Below are 19442 nucleotides of genomic sequence, written 5' to 3' on the forward strand. Positions count from 1 at the left end.
ATACACACATACATAAACATAGACAGTAAAAGTTTGCTAATTTTAGAGAATTGTTTGGAATTGAGTGCATTGCTTGCAGAAATATTTTGTGGATTCCGAATTTCTACAGCTGCAAAATTTGCAATTAAATGAGAAAACAAATCAAGTAAATCTACAAAAGCTACACAGAGATAGGGACAGATACAGATACAGATACAAATACAGATATAGATACAGTTACAGTTACAATTACAGTTACAGTTGCAGTTACTGATTGCATGCAAATGAAGCTAAATGAAATGAAAACTTCGCTTAGAATTGCCATGAAATGTTTTAATGATTTTTCTTTTTAATTTGTCCAGAATTTCACTAATGAAAAATGAAAATATTTCTGATCATTTTTATAAATTTACTGTCCCAATTTATATTAAGACGACGTCTATATAATTTAGATTGAATAAATATTTATTCAGGTAATATGAATTTTCATTCATAAACTGATCTAAAAGCTTTTAAATTGCAATTGCTTAAACAGTGAATTTTATAAACAATTGTTTCACTCAACTTTCACCTAAAGAAGTGAATTTGTAAAACCATACTCATTATTAAAGTATGAGATTTCATAACTTGACAAAGAGAAGTGACTATAACAACATATGCTCAGTTTTCCACTTACAACAGTGGATTCCCAAATAGTCTGGAATTGTTGGAAGTTTTTTAAGGCTTACTTAATCATATTCTAAAGAAAGTCGACTAATAGAACCCAAGAGCTTACAGTTATGATTAAATAAAAGTACAATAAAATGATTTTCACTTATTTTCCACACTTCTAAGTGAAACTTTAAAGAAACTTAGTTAAAACTTATTTCTATACATTTAAAATTATTATAAGTTCGCTCAGTCAACGGAAATTATAAGCTGTTATATAAAATATGTTAGATTGATTGATAGAATGCATGCAGAGAGAGAGACAGAGACAGAGACAGACAATTAAGACATATTACTGATATAAGGATGACTCACGAGTATGATCTCCAGTGTGATTTTCTATAGACAGCGATTGAATACGTGGAAGGTGACAACAAATTGGTATTTTTTTTGGAGAACAGGAATATTTTAAACAAGATATATATTGTTTGTTTATTTCAGATGCAAATACAAATTGAATATTTTATTTGTTTTTTTTTTCTTTTGTTCATTTGCTATGTTCAGTTAAGAAATTTATTTAATGCATTCAACCAATACAAATTTAAATATTTTTTATCTTTTTTGTTTTGTGTTAGCTTTAGCTCGGCTAGTATACCCTGTGATTATGCAATCGGTGGGGTTGCTCTAACATACACATAAACCAACAAGAGACTAATACATCGAACAACATCTGCTGCGATTATGTTAACTCAAAAGCCGTTCAAAAAATCAAATTTGGCCAAAAAATGCAACCACACACACACAGATAAAAATCAACAAAAATAATAGGGGTATTCCACAAAAAAAATATAAGGAATTATTCAATAATATCTTGTGTGCGTTTACTTACAAATCGAGTTGATGCGGAATCGTTAAACGATTTGTTATGTATATGTATATATAGTCGATGTTATCGTATCGAGTTCGAGTTCGAGTTTCGGGGCACAAACAGAAGCGGGCACAAGCGCGTGTTACGTCGAGCATAGAGAAGTTTACCAACAAAATGTCTTTAACCACAATTTGCCCAAAAACTTTATTTCAATTGAAGACGAACCGTGAGCAAAATTTTCATTTACTTTTTCGCTTTTTTCTTCTTGCTAAATACGTCTCAGCTGATTCTAACTTTAAGACATTTTCTGCGTCGAAAAAGCGCAATTTTTTCTCCACTCTTTTTTGTTTACATGCGATACATATACAATGAATTACACACACGCACATACAATATATATACAGAATATGGACACAGATCTATCATCTATATTATGAACGAATGATTCTTGCTAGGGGTGTATAAATCAAGGCTGCCCAAAGTTATTTGGCAATAAAGAATATAGTCGCAACTTCAACTGCATTATATTATTTAAGCTTTATTAAGTCTTAAGTCTTTATTTTTTATTCTTAAAGAGTATTATAAAGTGGAAAGAGTATATTAGTTTTGTACGTCTGTCTGTATGAACGGTTTGCTTTTTAAACTCTATCCTTTATTAAGAATCTACATATATTTTGGTATTTTTGTTATTTTTGTAGCATTTTTATAGCCTTTTTTACTGCAGCCAAGATTTAAATAATGTTGTAATGTGTGTGGAACAAAAAACAAATTGCAATGAGATTCGATTACAGCGGTACGCAGCACATGAAAAGCCTTCAATATGTGAAATTTTTAAAGCTTTTTTGTTTTTTTTTGTTTTTTTTTTTTTGTATTTTTAACTGAACATAAACACTTTTCGAGAATTGAAGATGAGTTAAAAGTGTTAAGAATACTTTTACCTACCAAAAAATCGATGGAAAAATGATTCCTTATTTGTGTCATCTGCGTGAGGATAATTGCAATGTTGGTGGTTGTTGTTGTTGTTGTTGTAGTTGTTGTAGTGTGTTATCAAATATTACATACACATAGATTCATATATATATATATATATATATATATATATATATATATATATATCATATCGGGAATCGGATTAGTTTTGTTCAAAAGTTACATTAATGCATGATGTGAGACATATTAAAATATATTTCAATATTATTAATAATTATATTAACTACAAAATGTATAATCAAATAGAATACTGAAATAAAAAACAAAGAGTGTAGAGTGCTACGGACTGCAGGAGGGGACAAAAGGGCAGCTACACAGAGTTGATATCAAACAAAAATAAAAGAGTACTAGTTCAAACGTAAATACACAAGAAAGCATATACTTTTCTATAAAAATTGTTAAGAGAGCTAAGGCAATTTTTCACAGTTGAAAAAAAAAAATATAAATAAATCATGGATAATAATTTTTTATTTCTTCAAACAGATTTGTTACCATTTGATAAAAAACTAAAGCGAAAGATCAGTGAAAATTAAATTGATGTATTCTAATATTTCATGATTTTCAATAAGAAGTGTATATGGAGTTCTTTATATGAAAAAAATATATATATTTAATTTATAATATTCAGGTTTAAATTTAATTTTTCCTTAGCAAAATCCTTTATAATAAAATAAATAAAATAAATAAAATAAAAGTTGAATAATTCATGAACAGTTTTACAATAAAAAATAATAAGAATCATTTATCTTTTTTTTTTCAAATTTAATCTATTTAAAAAAGTTGTTTAGAAGAAAATAATATTTTTAATTTTTAATAATTATTTTATTTTTGTTAAAATTTATCATTAAAAGCAAATAAAAATTTAACTTTTAATTTGACTAAGTCTTTTTTGAGTTTTGCTTCTTTATAACCTTTTTTCTCTCTACTTTTCAACCGCTCCTGTTTGCCTAGCGACCAACAAAAAAGGATTCTAAGAAAAAAGGAATAACATACAACATCAAATGAAACACAGAACTAAACTATAGAAATTTGCGCTTTTTGTTCGCAATTATCGCAAATGAAATTTAACGCTAGGCGCAGTACGGAATTCGAGTTAAGAACTGAAGGAATCGTAACCCAAGAATTGTTTGTTTTTTTCCCACTTTTTTTCTGTTTCTTTTATGGTTTCGTTCGTTTTCAATTCAAATAAAATTAATTAATTGCACAATTCAAGTCTTACGGTAGTGAGCGGAATCTAGAAGCACAAAGAACACAAACGAAAAGAGACCAAACAAAATTATGCAAGGAAATTAAACGAAGTTTAGTTTCTAAGAGTAAAGAGTGCCATATGATTGCCTTCACATCATTCAAATGGCTATTGCCTACAGCAGAGCTGTATATGTGTGAGTTAGGAGGTGTGTGTGTGTGTTCTTGTGCACTAACTGCGGTTATTGCTTTGGCAACAGCTCAAGTTGTGCCATTAACTTTATTAAAAAATATTCAGATCCATTTTGAGTCACTTTTTGGGCTTCTGTTCGAGTTCTTCATATAATTTGGTTAACAACAAATTGAGTTTGCTTTTGTAAGAATAACCGCGCGCACACACACACACGCACACACACATATATAGAGAAATCAGGAAGTGAAACTGTTTTTTTTTGTTGTGTCGGGAAAGCTGGTTTGGATTTTTTCTTGCTTTTCAGTGCTTTTAAAATTGAGTTTGAAACTGTTGAGTTCGCAACCTGTTGGCCCAAACACTCACCTGGTGCCAGCTGAGGCTCGCCAATGTTCACTTTGAACTTGACATCCTTCTCGTACGTACTTTCCTCGATGATGGGTATCAATATGAATTTTCTGCAAAGAAGAAGAATTAAGGCACATGGATTACAACTTAAATCAAGTTAATACAATCGCACAGCTTAAACGTGGCCATAACTAACAGCCGCATTGATTAATGGTCGCTTTGCCGTTGGCTAAATGGCCGTAATCTTGACACTGTACAACAGCATTTGGAAATTTATTAGGCGGCATTAACTAGACTGTGACAAGAACAAACACCCCGCTCGTGGCCAAAATCAATTGCCAAAAACGAAGCAGCTGAAAATAACAAAAACATATATTACGTATACGCAGTGTAGTGCTCATAAATATGTGCATTATTCAGGCTGTGCAATGAAATCTTTGCTAGAATAAAGAATTATTGTTAAAGCGAGTGGGTGGGAGAGAAAGAGAAGAGAGAGAGAGAGAGAGCGTTCGTTTGATTTGGCAATGTGCCAAGCCCAGCGCAAATCCAATTATAATACTCTACAACGGAGCATGAAAACGTTGTCAGCTACAGCTACGAAGCTATGAAGGAATATATAATATAATATAATACATATATGTTTAATCGGAATGTATAGAACCAAAATATATGTAAGTATGTTAACTGACTCTGCTTTGTGCTCTAGGCTTGCAAATGCATAAACATGAAATTGTATTTATCTTATAATTTTGTATATTTTTTATTTACAAAAATTTGGCCAAGCCCAGTCACAGCTGCTGCCTTTACCACATATTTTTCTCAGGGCATTTCTGTTTGTTAGGGCATTTCATATTCGTCTGACCACAACTACCTACTTATTTCTTGTCTCAAAATGCCACAAGTTGTTTGGTTTGCGCCAGCAGGCACATAATTTGTTGGTCCGATAAGACGAGTCAAAGTGGCCAACAAGCAAAAGTTCGTCTGTCCCTAAAAACTAACTTCAACTGATTAAACTTTATAAAATTAGCAAGTTTTTCGCCAGAATGCAACTGCTATCTACTATATATATAGTAGATGTATATATATATATAGTATTCTGTATTCTGTATACAAACTTAGCGTCAGTGGCATTTCGCGCACTTTTCTTTCGTCATTTCCCAACTTTCACATTTATATCAACCTTTCACCTTTTCGGTTTATTTTAATTTTTCCTTTTTCTTTTTGCCAAATGAGTTTTGCGGTTTCTATTTTTGTTTCTAATTCTGCACTTTGTGCAGAGAAATGCCCCGCTTTTCCATTAAACTTGTTGCGTGTGTGTGTGTGGGTGTGGGACGTGCCTGGTCAAGTTTTCATTACGGAAAACAGCTTTTATGAGTCATATAAATGAAATGCGGTTATTCAAGAATACAAAAGAGAGTGGAACTGCTCCATAAGAAATATTTCATTAGTATGCACTTCTTTTTTGTTACGTATATACATATATCTGCACAGATCTCTATCAAAATAAATATATATATATATATATATATATATATATAAACATGAGTGGCATTTAAGCTGCTGCGATTAGATAAGTTTTGCTTTAGTTACAAGCTAACAGCAAGTTTGTTCATAATTCGTGGTATTTTTATTTATTTATAACTCTTGATTTTCCCATTAACTTTAGTACCCTTTGCCCATGGACAAAAGGCTTAAGATGGTAAATTTTTATTGGACAATCTACAGACAAAAGCTTAAAAACAATTCTGATTCGATAGATATTGATTTGTGAACATTCAGAAAGACTATTCTTTGTTCGTTATATTTTAAATATACTTGCCAGTAAAATCGATAAATATCGCTGTGTACATATTTGAAGTTACCGAGTTAAAGGATATCAGAAGCTCATCTTCTTTAGCATATTACTTATATATAAGTATTGCTATGTCTTCTTTATCAATTATGTGCACATAATGTGGCATGTTAGCCCCAAAAAATCGATAAATATCGATTTTGAATATAGGGTATATTCAGGTGGCTGAATTGATATGTTATATACATGCTTGACTTGCAGTTTTCTTAAGCCAGTTAATATCACAACAACACATTATCGAGCCTCATGCCAGCAATCGATAAGTATCTATGTTCGTACTTTCAATATAGGGTGTATCCTAGTCACCCACTTCATAATTCGAAACTTCTTTACGCAGTAAATAAGAAGCCAACCCAAATACTGGACTGAAAAACATTTTTGCTTCAGACAGATTTGTTGATATAAAATGGGAATTTTTTTTAACGATTTTTACACCCTTTACCCTATTTCTCTGTTCCCTCTGGTCTTATCATAAAAATAACTTATTTTACACATATGCAACAATTCACGTGCTGTGTTTTTATGATGCAAGTTCGCAATGAAACATAATAAATCCATAAATTCGCGTAGATGGTCGTAAATACGTGCACGAGTCGAGGCCTGGAGGTTGGGAGAGGCGAGGGGATTATCACATTAGATTTGCGCTGGTTTTGACCGTGTCCAGCGCTATCTTATCCGCAACGTAATCAGAAGTCTTGCAAGTGGGTACTTGGCTGACGACTGGCCAGCGCCAGTCGTTGCCCGTTGACCAGTCTTCAACGAGATGTTGCTCCTCTACCACGTCGTGATTGTGATCGCTTTGCTCAGCGGCTGCAGCTGGGCAGCGCCTGAATGCAAGCGCAATTCTGAATACTGCCAAGATCGGGCTATGCATCCGGATATGGAGGAGCCCAAACAAAAAGAGCAGCAGCCCCGTCTGGCGGGCGAGGAGAATTCTGCCTACTGGCGTGACCAAGGCGTACAGTTCATCAAGCAAAAGCTGAGCGAACAAGCGAATGTGGGCAAAGCTAAGAACGTGATTATGTTCCTGGGCGATGGCATGGGCGTGACAACGACATCGGCAGCACGCAATTTGCTAGGCGGCGAGGAGAAGTCGCTCTCCTTTGATCACTTTCCATATACGGGATTGTCAAAGACTTATGCCGTGGACTTGACTGTACCCGATTCGGCGTGCACGGCTACGGCTTACCTGTGCGGTGTCAAGGGACAGGAGGGCACCATTGGCGTCACTGGCGCTGTGCCCCGAACTGATTGCACGGTCAAGTTGGACGAGAGCACAAACGTTGACTCCATTGCCAAGTGGGCCATGGATGCGGGCAAGTGGGCAGGCCTGGTGACCACCACACGTGTAACACATGCCTCACCTGCGGGCGTTTATGCACACATTGCGGAGCGCGACTGGGAAAGCGATACGGATGTAGCCGATGATTGTGGCCAGAATTCCGGTGTGGAGGATATTGCGTATCAGCTGATCAAAGGCGAAGTGGGCAGCAAGCTGAAGCTCATACTGGGCGGCGGTCGCAAGAATTTCGTGGATAAAACTCTGGCCGATTGGGGCAAGCGGTCAGATGGCTTGGACTTGATTGAGGAGTTCCAGATGGAGAGTGCTGGCAATGCCTATGTGACCTCAGCGGAAGAGCTGATGGCATTGGATGTAACGAAACCGGAGCGCGTGATGGGCCTCTTCCAGAACGATCATTTGTTGTATCACCTGCAGGATCTTGAACAGGCTAGCGGACAGCCCACTCTGGAGCAGATGACACGCAAGGCCATTGAGTACATGAGCCAGAACGAGCAGGGCTACTTCCTGTTCATTGAGGGCGGTCGCATTGATCATGCGCATCATGACAACTATGCGCGCATGGCGCTCGACGAGACCATCGAGTTCTCCAAGGCAATTGCCGCTGCACGCGAGCTGACAAGCGAGGAGGACACCCTGTTGGTGATCACAGCGGATCACTCACATGCCTTTACCTATTCGGGCTATGGGGTAAGCAAGCAGACGCTTACTGAATTTCCTTGAATCAATTTACAATTTCTTCCGCTTGTAGTATCGCGGCGCAGATGTCTTTGGCACGGCACCAGCCAATGGCAACGATAAGAAGCCACACATGATTCTCAGCTATGCGAATGGTCCCAGTGCTGAGCACTTCTATAATGCCGATACCATGGAGCGCATTGATCCCACCACGCTGATTAAAGGCCATCATGAGGATGAGTTTCCAGCGGGCGTGCCCTTGGACTCGGAAACTCATGGCGGCGATGATGTGCTGGTCTATGCATTGGGTCCCTGGTCCCATTTGTTTACCGGCGTCTACGAACAGAGCGCCATACCCCACATGATGGCCTACAGCGCCTGTCTGGGCGATGGCCTCACTATGTGCTCCAGCTCCCAAAAGACTTGAGCGCCTGCCGCGTGACTGCAGCTCATCACAATTAAGTTTGTGGCTCATTAAAAGCAGCGATTGCACTGGAGCTGCCGCTGCTGCTGCTTTAGCTCCTGCTTCTCCCTTGTCTACAGCGCCTCTAGACTTGTCCTTGATGCATACTGCAAATTGAATTAAATGCGAATTTCCTACAGTACTCCTCAGCCTTTCGCATGTTAGCGGAAAAACAAGTTCAAATCGAGTTTCTGATTACATTCTCGACGCTCAAGCTTTCGTGCGTCTAATTATGAGCTGCACTCGTTGAATATAATTGAAAAGAGAGCACGTTGTGCTTATGTAAGTGCAAAGGCGGTTAAAGCAGTTCTTGACTGAGCCAATAAGGCTTTGTTCTTTCCTTCTGAGTTATATTCGTGTCAAGACCCTTTCGGCTTTGGTGTGGGCTTTGCAAATATAGCTACACACGTGCTTCTTAATCATATGCAGAACAAGTTTCTATAATTATGGGGATTTATGGACTGCTGCCTGCCTTAAATCAGTCTTTAAGAGTCTAAGATGTTTCCTTTCGATCCACAGACCAAAATAATTTGGTATTTGTAATGAAGCCACATACACAGTCGCTTGTTAGATTAGACATAGAATACCAAACGAGTTCAGTATAACGAGTTCACTTTAAGTATATAAATCTCTTTAATGCTTATCTGCTATAATGCTATATAAATCCCTTTAATGCTTATCTTTAGCTAGCGCTGATAGACGCAAAACTTAAACTCAAGAATGGGGCTAGAAACATAGAACAAGTAGAGCAATGTTGTAAAACAGCAATAATATTATGCTAACTCAATTAGGAACTAAGGGTAGGGCACACATATAGTCATGGAAAGCTCATCAACGTAATGGGCAAATTTAGCACCTGCCAGGTGTGTATATATGTGTGGGTACAAGCATTTGGTACTCCCTTGCGTGTGTGGTTAAAGTTTTGGCCAGCATTTGGGTTAAGGTAAACACAGACCAAGCAAGCAGCGAGCAGGCAAACATCACACACACACATAAACTCATCACACTCTTCACACACACCAAGAATTTGCATTTTATGCTAAACTTTGACTGATTCGTCTGCAAATATAAAAAACAAACGCGTGCTCGCATTTAGTTAGCTGAGCATTTGCATTTTGCATTTTGCATTTTGCATTTAAAATTTAGCATTTAATATTTTGCATACGAAATCGAAACGTAATTGCAGCAATTAAAACTTATGCGTCATTCGTTCCCTTCGGCCTTCGGGGCGCATGAGTAATATCAAATGCGAAGCGAAATGCGAATTGCGAAATGTATTTGTCAATTTTCTAGTTTCTATTTCCGCTTTGATTGCCAGCTAAATTATATCCGTTAGAATGTGTGTGGGTAAGAGTGTGTGTGGGTGCCTGTAGGCCATTTCCCTTCTTGTGACAGCCATTAAACGAAGCAACCCATTCATTGCCTTGGCATTGGCAAAGCTAATTTTGCACCAACTACCCCCTTCGCGGCGGCTTCCTCTGCTCTTTAACTCTTTAGCCCGCTGGGCCACTTCCGTCGTTTGATTTCAATGCCGGCTGCTAGACCCATGCCAGCCCCAGTTCTTGCAACGCGGCTCAGTTGTTGTTAAGCACACATGTTATATTAAGCGGCACACATAGGCACAGACACAGGCAAACGCTGTGCGCTGGCCTCTCTTAAGCGTCTATTGATTTTAAGTCGAATTGCGACAATATCGTCTGGCCATCAATTGCGACTGTGGCAAGTCAGTGTCAATGCTGGAAGAAAGCGTTGCAAGTGCAGCTTGCGGCAGGGCCACATAGTATTATGCTCAGCGACGATGGTCAATTTGGCCAGACGGTCAGTCCGGCCGCCGTCTTTGGGCAGCCACAAAAGTGCCTCAAATTGCAAATGGAAATTTTTTGAATTTTATGCAAATGTCGCTGCTTCACTCGAGCGAGCCTCAGAAGGAGATAATACGCCACTCTCTCACTTTCTCTCTCTCTCCTTCTGCTAGTTGAGCTTTATTCAAATGGCGCAGCTCGTGCCAAAGGAAAATCTTTTGACATTTAATCAACTGAGTTGGAATGAATGAGAAAAATTTTAATGAATCTGAATGAGTAAAAACTTCGTATTATAAATTTCCCTCTTGCTCTCCTTTGTTAGCTATTTCTCTCTCTCTCTTTCACTTTCATTCTCATTCATTTGTATGCAATAAAATATAAATTTGTCAGTTAGAGCTCTGTGTATTTTGTTATATCTATTAGTCCACCCCTTTTGTCTGTCGCCTTCTGTCTGTCTCTTTTCATTTCTACCTTTTTATATCCCTTCTCATTTCTCCTTCTCTCTACTACATATATCTTTGTATCTATGTCTCTATGTATCTGTACATTTAACTATATTTAGATATATCTATATCTATATCTATATCTATATCTATAACTATATCTATATCTATATCTATATCTATATCTATATCTATATATATCTCTATCTATATAGATATATCTATATCTATATACATCTATCTCTGTATCTGTATCTGTATTTCTATCTGTCTGTATCTGTATATGTATCTGTCTCTGCATATTTATCTTTATTTGAGATCTATATTTGTATTTGCATGTTCATTTGTCTCACTCCCCCTCTCTCCGTCTCTTTCGCCACTTCTTTCCTCCTCAACTACTCCAATTACCTTAACCGTTTATGGTCCCCTGTCAATATACACTAAAGCATACGTAATCGTTCACTATTCCCCAAATAAACTGAGCGTGCGAAGAGGGAAAATTCAATTTCAAACCACACACAAACGCAACAACAACAACTCAATGCTCTATGCGGGTTGCTGAATACTTTAAAATAAAATTACAGTAAAATACAGCAATTTGCATGACAATGGCAGCTTAAGGCACAAGTGGCAGTCACTGGTTCAAACTGACCAGCGCCAGACCACTAATGCAATGCCTAACTTTTGCCTTCACACTCACACTCACCCACGCACACACACACACATTTTATTTTATTTTTATTCTTTTTGGGAAGGACGCTGTGGTATATCATATAATCAACTATCAATAATAATCAACTGCAGGACCAAGTGGAAGCTAGTTTTTATCACAAATTGATTTCAAGTTTGATATAGGGAGACTCCAATTGAATCAGCATATGGATATATTATAGAGAGAGTTGGAAGTGAATAAATTATAACAATAAATATAAATATTGCTCACAATATATAATATAAATAAGTTCAGACTGCATCATTACGCAGCCAAACCTTGTTTATCTGATATTCCAATATAGATAAATACACCGGCCTGATATGCATATATACCTGTTTATATATGTATATAAATAAACGTACATGAAATGCTTATTCAACAAATTTAAATGAATTTTCCGCCTCGATTGTCGCCAAACAAGAAATGGCAAAGAATCTCGATAGACTCTCTGATTGAGTGTGGAAATTGCATAGCCTGGCTGCTGACAGGACATGCCAGTGACCGGATATACACGTAGACAGTACCTGTCAATTGCCCATGTCGCGCGCATTCAATTTAATTCCGTTTCGGGTGTGTGAGAAAACGATTTTTATCAAGCGGGAATTCGGAACTGTTGTAGTGACTGAAGTTGACACCAGCGTGAAAGGAAGATACAAAACTGCGTTCAAGTTTTGAGTTTTGTCTGCTTTGAAATGAGCCTTGCATGTTGCTTCTGTCAGCCAACAGGTGGCGCTAGCAGCGCCTGCCAAGTAGGCTACACTTGACATAGATCAATAAATGTATGGCTGCCTAGCCCAAAGCAACCAAACACACACACCCAGACACACACACACATACATACACATTCATACTCACACACAATATGCAAATTGCTGCCGCTGCCAACACAGAGAGGCACTTGCTAGCACTTGCCCGGGCATTGCAGTTAACAAATGTGATTTGTACTCAACAACAACTTTGGAGGCAGCCAGTGCTAGCGCCACTGGGGGCGTGGCTGGGTAAATGAATGGGTTTTCCATTAGCAAGTGTTTTGCAGCCAGTACAAGAATATTGCTGTCATTATTACTATTGCTGCTGCTGTTGTTTTTGTTGTTGTTCTTGCCACTGCTGCTGGCACAATTTAAGTGCACAGTTCAAGAGCGTCAATTTTATAAATTGAAAATTTAATTGTGTTGATTTTTTCCAGTCATTCAGAAAGACATTGCAGACACTGCGAACAGGCGCCCGGCCAGGCGTTTGCTTGTTCTATCACGTATTGACACAACCCGCCCACACACATTGAAAATTCATGGAAAATTTCACGTAATTGAGCACCTGCTCGGTGCCCGTTGCACGTTGGCCAACTTGAATTGCTTCTGCTAAATATTGGCTAGATAGCAAAATTGCTGTAATGCAGACACATAGAATAATTTAAGCGTTTCGGGTTATTCTTAGCAAAGAAAAAACCAATTGCCATGTTTATGATGCCATAAGGCGCTGATGTATTTCTATATTCTGATAGAAATTGCTTTTCTATGAAATTTGTACATTAGCTCAGACGCGGAATGAGCTTGACAGACGCTTTCTTAAGGATATTCGTTGAAGATCGGAATGATATTTTAAGTTAATAATCAACAAGAAATACAGTAAATTGAGAGTCATTATGATTTGATTCATAGTTGACTGTAAATTTAAATTAAATAAAAAAATTCAAAATAATTTAATTGGAATTTATATCAAATCAATACTTTTATATCTCCCCTAAGCACAATTAAACATCAGCTAATGCCCAAATTACACATAACTCATTGCGTAACGGCACATTAGCACGTGCATTGAATATATGATAGAAAAAACGAACGAATTCATCCAGATTAACGCTTACAGCGAGCAAAATAAAAACTAGCTAAATATTTATGCGATGAAAACAAAGAGATAAGCAATGTGAAGGCTTGTTTAACAAATTGAGCGTGATTGAAAGGCAATAGAGTGAGAGAGAGAGACGCAGAGTTGAATATAAATTATAGTTGCTTGGGTGCAAATGAACACTAATTATCGAGACAGATAACGAATACACACAACACATGACACGACATGGAAATCGAGCAAACAAATGTTAGATGTTGGGCTAAATGCGGGTGGTGCTGCATGTAAACATACAGACATACATACATACGTATATATATATATATATGTATATAAATACTGTAATTAAAATATGGTTTATAGCTCACATTTAGTAAAGCCATCAGCAGCTAATGAACTGTGGCTCACTGAGTAATGAAGACATCTAAATTAACAGCAGTCAAAATTAGAAGTGTTTGAACGTGACATAGTCTATAGCATCGCCAATTGTTAATTCATTTAATTATTGATTGCGAACTAAATTTGTTTAGTTACGATAAAGATAAATAATCTTAGACAAAGCACAAGTAGAAAGTAGTGTTCCTTGACAAAGAACTTTAGAGACATTCAGGTCATTATAAACTTGTAACTAATTTCTTGAGTTTAGCAAAGCATATAGAAGATATTATCTATATATTGGCTTAGCTTCACTGCTCAGGCTCACTGTTAACATATTTTTCGACTTTTGACTTTTCTATACCTTGGGAAATCAATCTTAACTTGCGGAAGGTGTCCCTATGTATATATATTTTCCATATCTATCTTAAATAGCAATGAAAAATGCTTGCAAAAAGAGAGACCGATAAAAACGAACGACATGAAAAACCAAAATATTATTTGTACTTCATAAACAAATATAAAAAAGGTATTTCGATACGTGCGTGAATATTTTTTCAGCTGACTGTATTGGCATATGAAATACGTAAAGCAAATACAACGTTGCGTATGAATAATGAATTTCTAATTAAATAATTATTCTTTTGCCTGGCGGCATTTGGCGCCTGAATTAAATGAACGGAAATTATGGAAATCGCTCGGGCTACGGCCAATTGGAAATTGCCGTTGGCATCGTCAACGTGCTCGTAATTAGCTACTTATTGAGTTGTAATTGCAAAAGTTTAACCAACTGCAGCAGAGCTTTATAAATGTGGCGGCCCTTTGGCCTTTGGCTGCTTTAGCTGCTCGATTGCATAAAGCGAGTCAAGCGCGGCATTCATTAGCGTCTCTCGCCTTTGTGCCATTAAAGTTTCAAAGTTTCTGCATTCAGCTCAGGCTATTTGTTTTTTTTTTTTCTTTTACTGTTCACCAAGGAATAAAACAAAAGCCAAGTGCGGAATACAGCAGAAAAAAGAAAAAACAATAAATTAAAAGCCAAGCAGTCGCCCACTTAAGAACAACAGAAGCCCCTCCCCAAGGATTCGCTATTGTGTGCTTGGCCTGAAAATAAATGGAAAATAAAACCAACAATAAAAAAAGAAAATGGACTGGAAATATTTATTATTGAAGTTCGCGTGTGCCTTGAATAGCCTTGAATCTTGCTCAACACACAATGTTGCTGAATAGCCGAACGAACAATTTGTTAACAGATTTGATTTAATTTTTTATTACCTAAAACACTTTTGGGCAATTTCAATTAAACTCAAAATCCAACTAAATAAATGATTGTTTTGCTCACTTATTTTAATGTCTGCAAAATACTCCTGAAATAACTTGAAGTTGAGCGGAGCTTGGCTAGCTTCGGCATGACTTGTATCTGCTTTTAATCACATATAATTGTATATAAATATTATCATAAAGTATATTCTCAATTTATTATTGCTAAATATCATTTTATGCTTGTTTTACATTTTTAAAAAATTCATAAATTATTATTAGTTTATTTACTATTCATTTTAGTACACATGGTTCCACTGCCGTTTGAAAATTGCGTATTCGTAGCGTTGCACCTTGTGTAATACTAAGAAATTTTCAATGTTTCTATAGAACTTAAAATATTACGTATAAGCAGCGTAAGCCATGCGAAAACTTCTAATATATTTCTTAAATTCAGTAGCTGCAGTGTATAAATGGGGATTATTAGATGTAAATTAAAATAATAAACTATTTTCATACATCACTAAATATTAAGCATACGCCCCAATAACTGATAGAGGACAGAAGAATTTTTGAAATTTCTTATATCACATAAGATATTACGTATACACAACGTAAGCCATATTTTTTATGTATATCAATGCTCGTTTGATATTAAACATCCTTGGCATAATGAATAATGTCTTAATATATAACCAAAACAGACATTTTCTCATATAGCTTACATATTGAGTATACGCTGTGTTGGCTTTTAATATTAGAAAATTCTTTTACGCTAAAGTTTCAATGTGAAGCCGCTCTCATCTCAATTTCTCTCATCTATCTCTTTCTGTCAGCTCTCTATATCATAATGATGTCGTAAATTAAGTCCAAGGACAGGTTAGCTAATGAAGCAGTTGGGTTCTTATTTCTAATAAGGTACACAGTTTCTGTTTCAGTTTAAGTTTAATTGTGCGCGCATGGCATGAAACAATTAAGTTGTTACTAAGAGAAACACATAAACTAGGTACAGCGACGTGAGTTGAACAAGGACAAAATGTTCTTAGTATGATCAAAGCAGATATTTCTGTCAGTTAGCTAACATTACACAGAATGAGAATCTGAATCTGAATCAAGAGCTAAATCAGAATCAGCTGTCAAAAGCGCTGCAGGTGACACACACACATACAAGCAGAGTCGACATGTCTGTGACCTTTGACATTGAAGCTGCCTTTTCATCATTCGCGTCCTTTGTCGCTGGGAGTGACATGTTTTGCCGGGGCCACCACCAAACAGCTAGCAGTTTATTAAGTTGTATGTGACAGCATAAATCAGTGGCACAGCACAGCATACACCACAAAGCGTTTCCAAGCTGAGTGAGTTGTTTGATTTATTGCAGCTGGCAGAAGCTTCAGCATTCATATGGCACACATGCCACGCGCCACACGCCAGATGCCACTTGCAACATCGCAAATCAACTGCTTTTTATTTACTAGTGAAACGCAAAGCAAAACAATTAAGAATGAACGACTAGAAGATATCCTATTCGCTTCTATCTTCTTTTTATATTGTCATATAGAATATGAGAGCTGAAGTCTTAAAATCATTTTATTAAAAAGCTATGCAGAATATTTTAGATGAATTTCCTGAATTATTTTTGATTTATGTTTATAATCGATATTAATCGATAGAAACAAATTAATAAACAAACGATTCACTTGTCATATGCTTCAAGTTAAGCTCCGTTTATCTTTCCTTCAGAAAACTATATATCAAATTGGCTTACTCAAAATCGATAAATCTAAAAAAATACAAGATTTTTTAAGCAAAAGTTTTTGCATAGTGTAATTTGGTTTCTGCTCGTAATTCACACCAGGAATATATATCTTTTAAGGATCGTGCTATCTGCTTGTCTTCATTTGTTTCTTTCAATTATTTTTCATTTGTATTCAGGGTAAATAAATTAATTCGCCGTTTTGAAGTTAAACAAAGTCCAAGTGTTGACCATTTGTTAAATTGTTTGAATAACTCAACAAGTTTTCCTTGAAATTATGTTCAGCGCGGAACTCATTAAGGTACTCCGATGACCTTTCGCCGGCACGGAGAAACCCTTTTTTGTTTCGGTCTTACGGCGCAACAGTTGCCAAATTGTGGCTCAGTCTCCGATTCCATGTTGATGATGACTAACGACAGGTTGAAGGCAGCAACCAAACTCACACTTTTGCTTAGCGCTTCATGTCATAATAACAAGAGGCAACAGCAAGATAAATATAAACAAGACTAACTAAAAGGTAGCTCAAGAGCAGCCATGGCCAGGCAGCCAGCCAGCAAGCCAGCCAGCCAATGAGCAAGCGACGAGACTGCCTGATGAGCTCTGCGGTTCGGCCCGCAGCTAAGAAGCACACACTTCAATATCTTTCTGCAACAATCAACCTAACGACGTCATGATAAACACAAGCAACAACAACAACAGCAAAAAACAAACAAAAAATCAACAACAAGAAAAATATGATGAGAAACAACAAAAACCAATTGACATTGGAAAGGTTGCGCCACAAGGGAACAGACAAATTTGCTCTGCTGCCCGTTGTTGAAACAGTCTGCGCTAATTTATACAGAGCCCGAACATGAAAAAAAATTATTACAAACGAGAAAAGAATCAACCAACTGTTGGGTCAGCCCAAGCATTAGGCTTCAATTTTTTGCATATTTTAATAAAAGTTAAGATTATTTTTAGCTTCAATTTTTCTCCTAATTTTCAAACTCAATTTATAATTTGAGCCAATTTGAACGACTTGTAGGCAAAGCTATTTTTTTCCTGGATTGAATGATTGACTTATTGATGGTCGAATCATACACAAAACATTAAGAATCGAAATAATAAAGCTTTTTATGAATTTAGCCAAATTACTTTATCTAAAGATTGAATTATTTTATAGACTCTTAGCAATGATTTAATACTGTCCAAAAATAAAAAAAAAAATAAGATTTTGAACCAATTTGAACGTTAACAAAAAATCAAATCAAATTACTAAATTTATGTGGGCTATTTCGGCCTCGGTTGACCACATGATAAAATTCAATTATAGACCACCAAATTGAAAGATAAAAAAGGGAACGGCAATCGTACTGGAAATAAGTATTGTCAGTTATGCAAAACCTGCTTGTTTTTGTAATTGAAGTTCATTTCGCACTAATAATATTCAACTGATATCTATTTGTAATTCTCTCCTCGTATTTCCCATATGGCTCAGGTGGAGGAATCCAATTGCCATGAGAACTGGGCAACATTGGCCTAGTTCGGCTGAGGCTTTCCACTTTTGCCTTTGTATGTTATTGTCTTTGTTGTTGTTTACATAGATGGGGTATACAGTTAGCATACATAGCACACATACACCCACACACACATGCGACTCACTTGCCTAGTTGTCAGTCAGTTAAACAGTTGGCACATTCCCCAGCGAATCGCCGTCGGCTGCAGGAAATGCTACTTGTTAGGCAAAAGCCGCACATGCCGCAAAACACACAACATACATGGCTGCACACACACAAATACAGACACACACACACACAACAGCGCTGCTTACATGCTGATTTGATGTGGATAACTTGTAAGTTGTCTTGGATTTGTAAAAAGTGCCATGTTGCGGCTGCCTCTTTGAACATATACATATCTATTCATACATATAAATACTATACACATATATATAAACATATATATATATATCAATATATATAGATAGCATAAATTTCAATTTTAGATTATGTGTGCCTTATAAAATATTTGTGCTCATGTGCTGGAAACATGGCAATGCCGCATAGCTTTCTTATGCTATTCTTTTTCACATATTTTAGATGTTCGCTTTTGCTTCTTTTTTATTTGATGTGCAGATTTATGCATATATATATTTATACATCTGTCTGTTCCTGTACATAAACTAGATTTGGCATTTTCCCAAGGGAAACGACAGCATGAAAAAGAAAAATGTTGTGGACAGCTCACCTTGCGGCTGTCCTCTAAGCCACATCGACGGCCCCAAATTGGTCTAATTAACAAATGCCAAAGCCAGAAAATTCTCTTAAAGTTTGTCTAGCATGTGTTGTTCTTGTTGCTCACGTAAATCCCTATTAATTGTATTTATACTTGGAAAGTTGTTGACTTTAGCGCTGGGCAATTTGAGAGCTACGAAATATTTTGTTGCCTACTTTTGGTCGCGCCCAAAAATATATAAAAATATATTTTGCAGCTTACTTCTGGCAACAAATTCTTAGGCTAATTAAATTTATGAATCATAAATTTACCTGAGACTTTATATTTTGCAAAATTAGCCTAAAAACACAGACTAACAGGATTTTATAATACAAAATTCGACTCGAACTTTTTTTTAACAATTTCCTCATGCTGAATCAGAGCTATAAGTCTGTTAAAGAATGCTCTTCTAAACAGAGGGGAATTGGTAATATATAGAGGAAGCTGAAAATGCTGTGCAGTACCTATGGAGTAAATTCAAGAGACAGATTTTAT

General features: G+C 36.4%; 2 protein-coding genes across 10 annotated transcripts in view; one reads left to right on the plus strand and one right to left on the minus strand.

Annotated features, from left to right (window-relative positions):
* The window catches only part of LOC111603514 (sodium/calcium exchanger 1), a 54489-nt gene that overhangs the window by 3142 nt on the left and 31905 nt on the right, over positions 1-19442 (minus strand). For 3 of the 9 annotated variants that reach the window (XM_023321131.2, XM_030225836.1, XM_023321130.2), the window contains 4 exons: positions 4227-4318; positions 3705-3719; positions 2438-2476; positions 1003-1026 (listed from right to left, as the gene is read on the minus strand). In XM_023321131.2, coding sequence (XP_023176899.1) covers positions 1003-1026; positions 2438-2476; positions 3705-3719; positions 4227-4318 — 170 coding nt within the window. The remainder of the gene's footprint in view (positions 1-1002; positions 1027-2437; positions 2477-3704; positions 3720-4226; positions 4319-19442) is intronic. The other 6 variants (XM_030225837.1, XM_030225838.1, XM_030225840.1 and 3 more) reach the window with 6 other exon arrangements.
* Positions 6790-8640, plus strand: LOC111603515 (membrane-bound alkaline phosphatase). The gene is made up of 2 exons (XM_023321139.2): positions 6790-8050; positions 8112-8640. Exons 1-2 carry the CDS (start codon positions 6824-6826, stop codon positions 8463-8465), a joined length of 1581 nt encoding a protein of 526 aa, XP_023176907.2. The 5' UTR covers positions 6790-6823; the 3' UTR covers positions 8466-8640.

The sequence above is a fragment of the Drosophila hydei genome, unplaced genomic scaffold (genome assembly GCF_003285905.1).
Source record: "Drosophila hydei strain 15085-1641.00,03,60 unplaced genomic scaffold, DhydRS2 tig00008144-arrow-arrow-pilon, whole genome shotgun sequence".
In the NCBI taxonomy this organism is placed as follows: Eukaryota; Metazoa; Arthropoda; class Insecta; order Diptera; family Drosophilidae; genus Drosophila; species Drosophila hydei.

Excerpts from the sequence above, each read along its gene's own strand:
- LOC111603515 (XM_023321139.2), top strand. The coding sequence starts at position 6,824 with ATGTTGCTCCTCTACCACGTCGTGATTGTGATCGCTTTGCTCAGCGGC. Across the intron at positions 8,051-8,111 it reads TTACCTATTCGGGCTATGGG|TATCGCGGCGCAGATGTCTT; the intron begins GTAAGCAAGCAG and ends TTCCGCTTGTAG.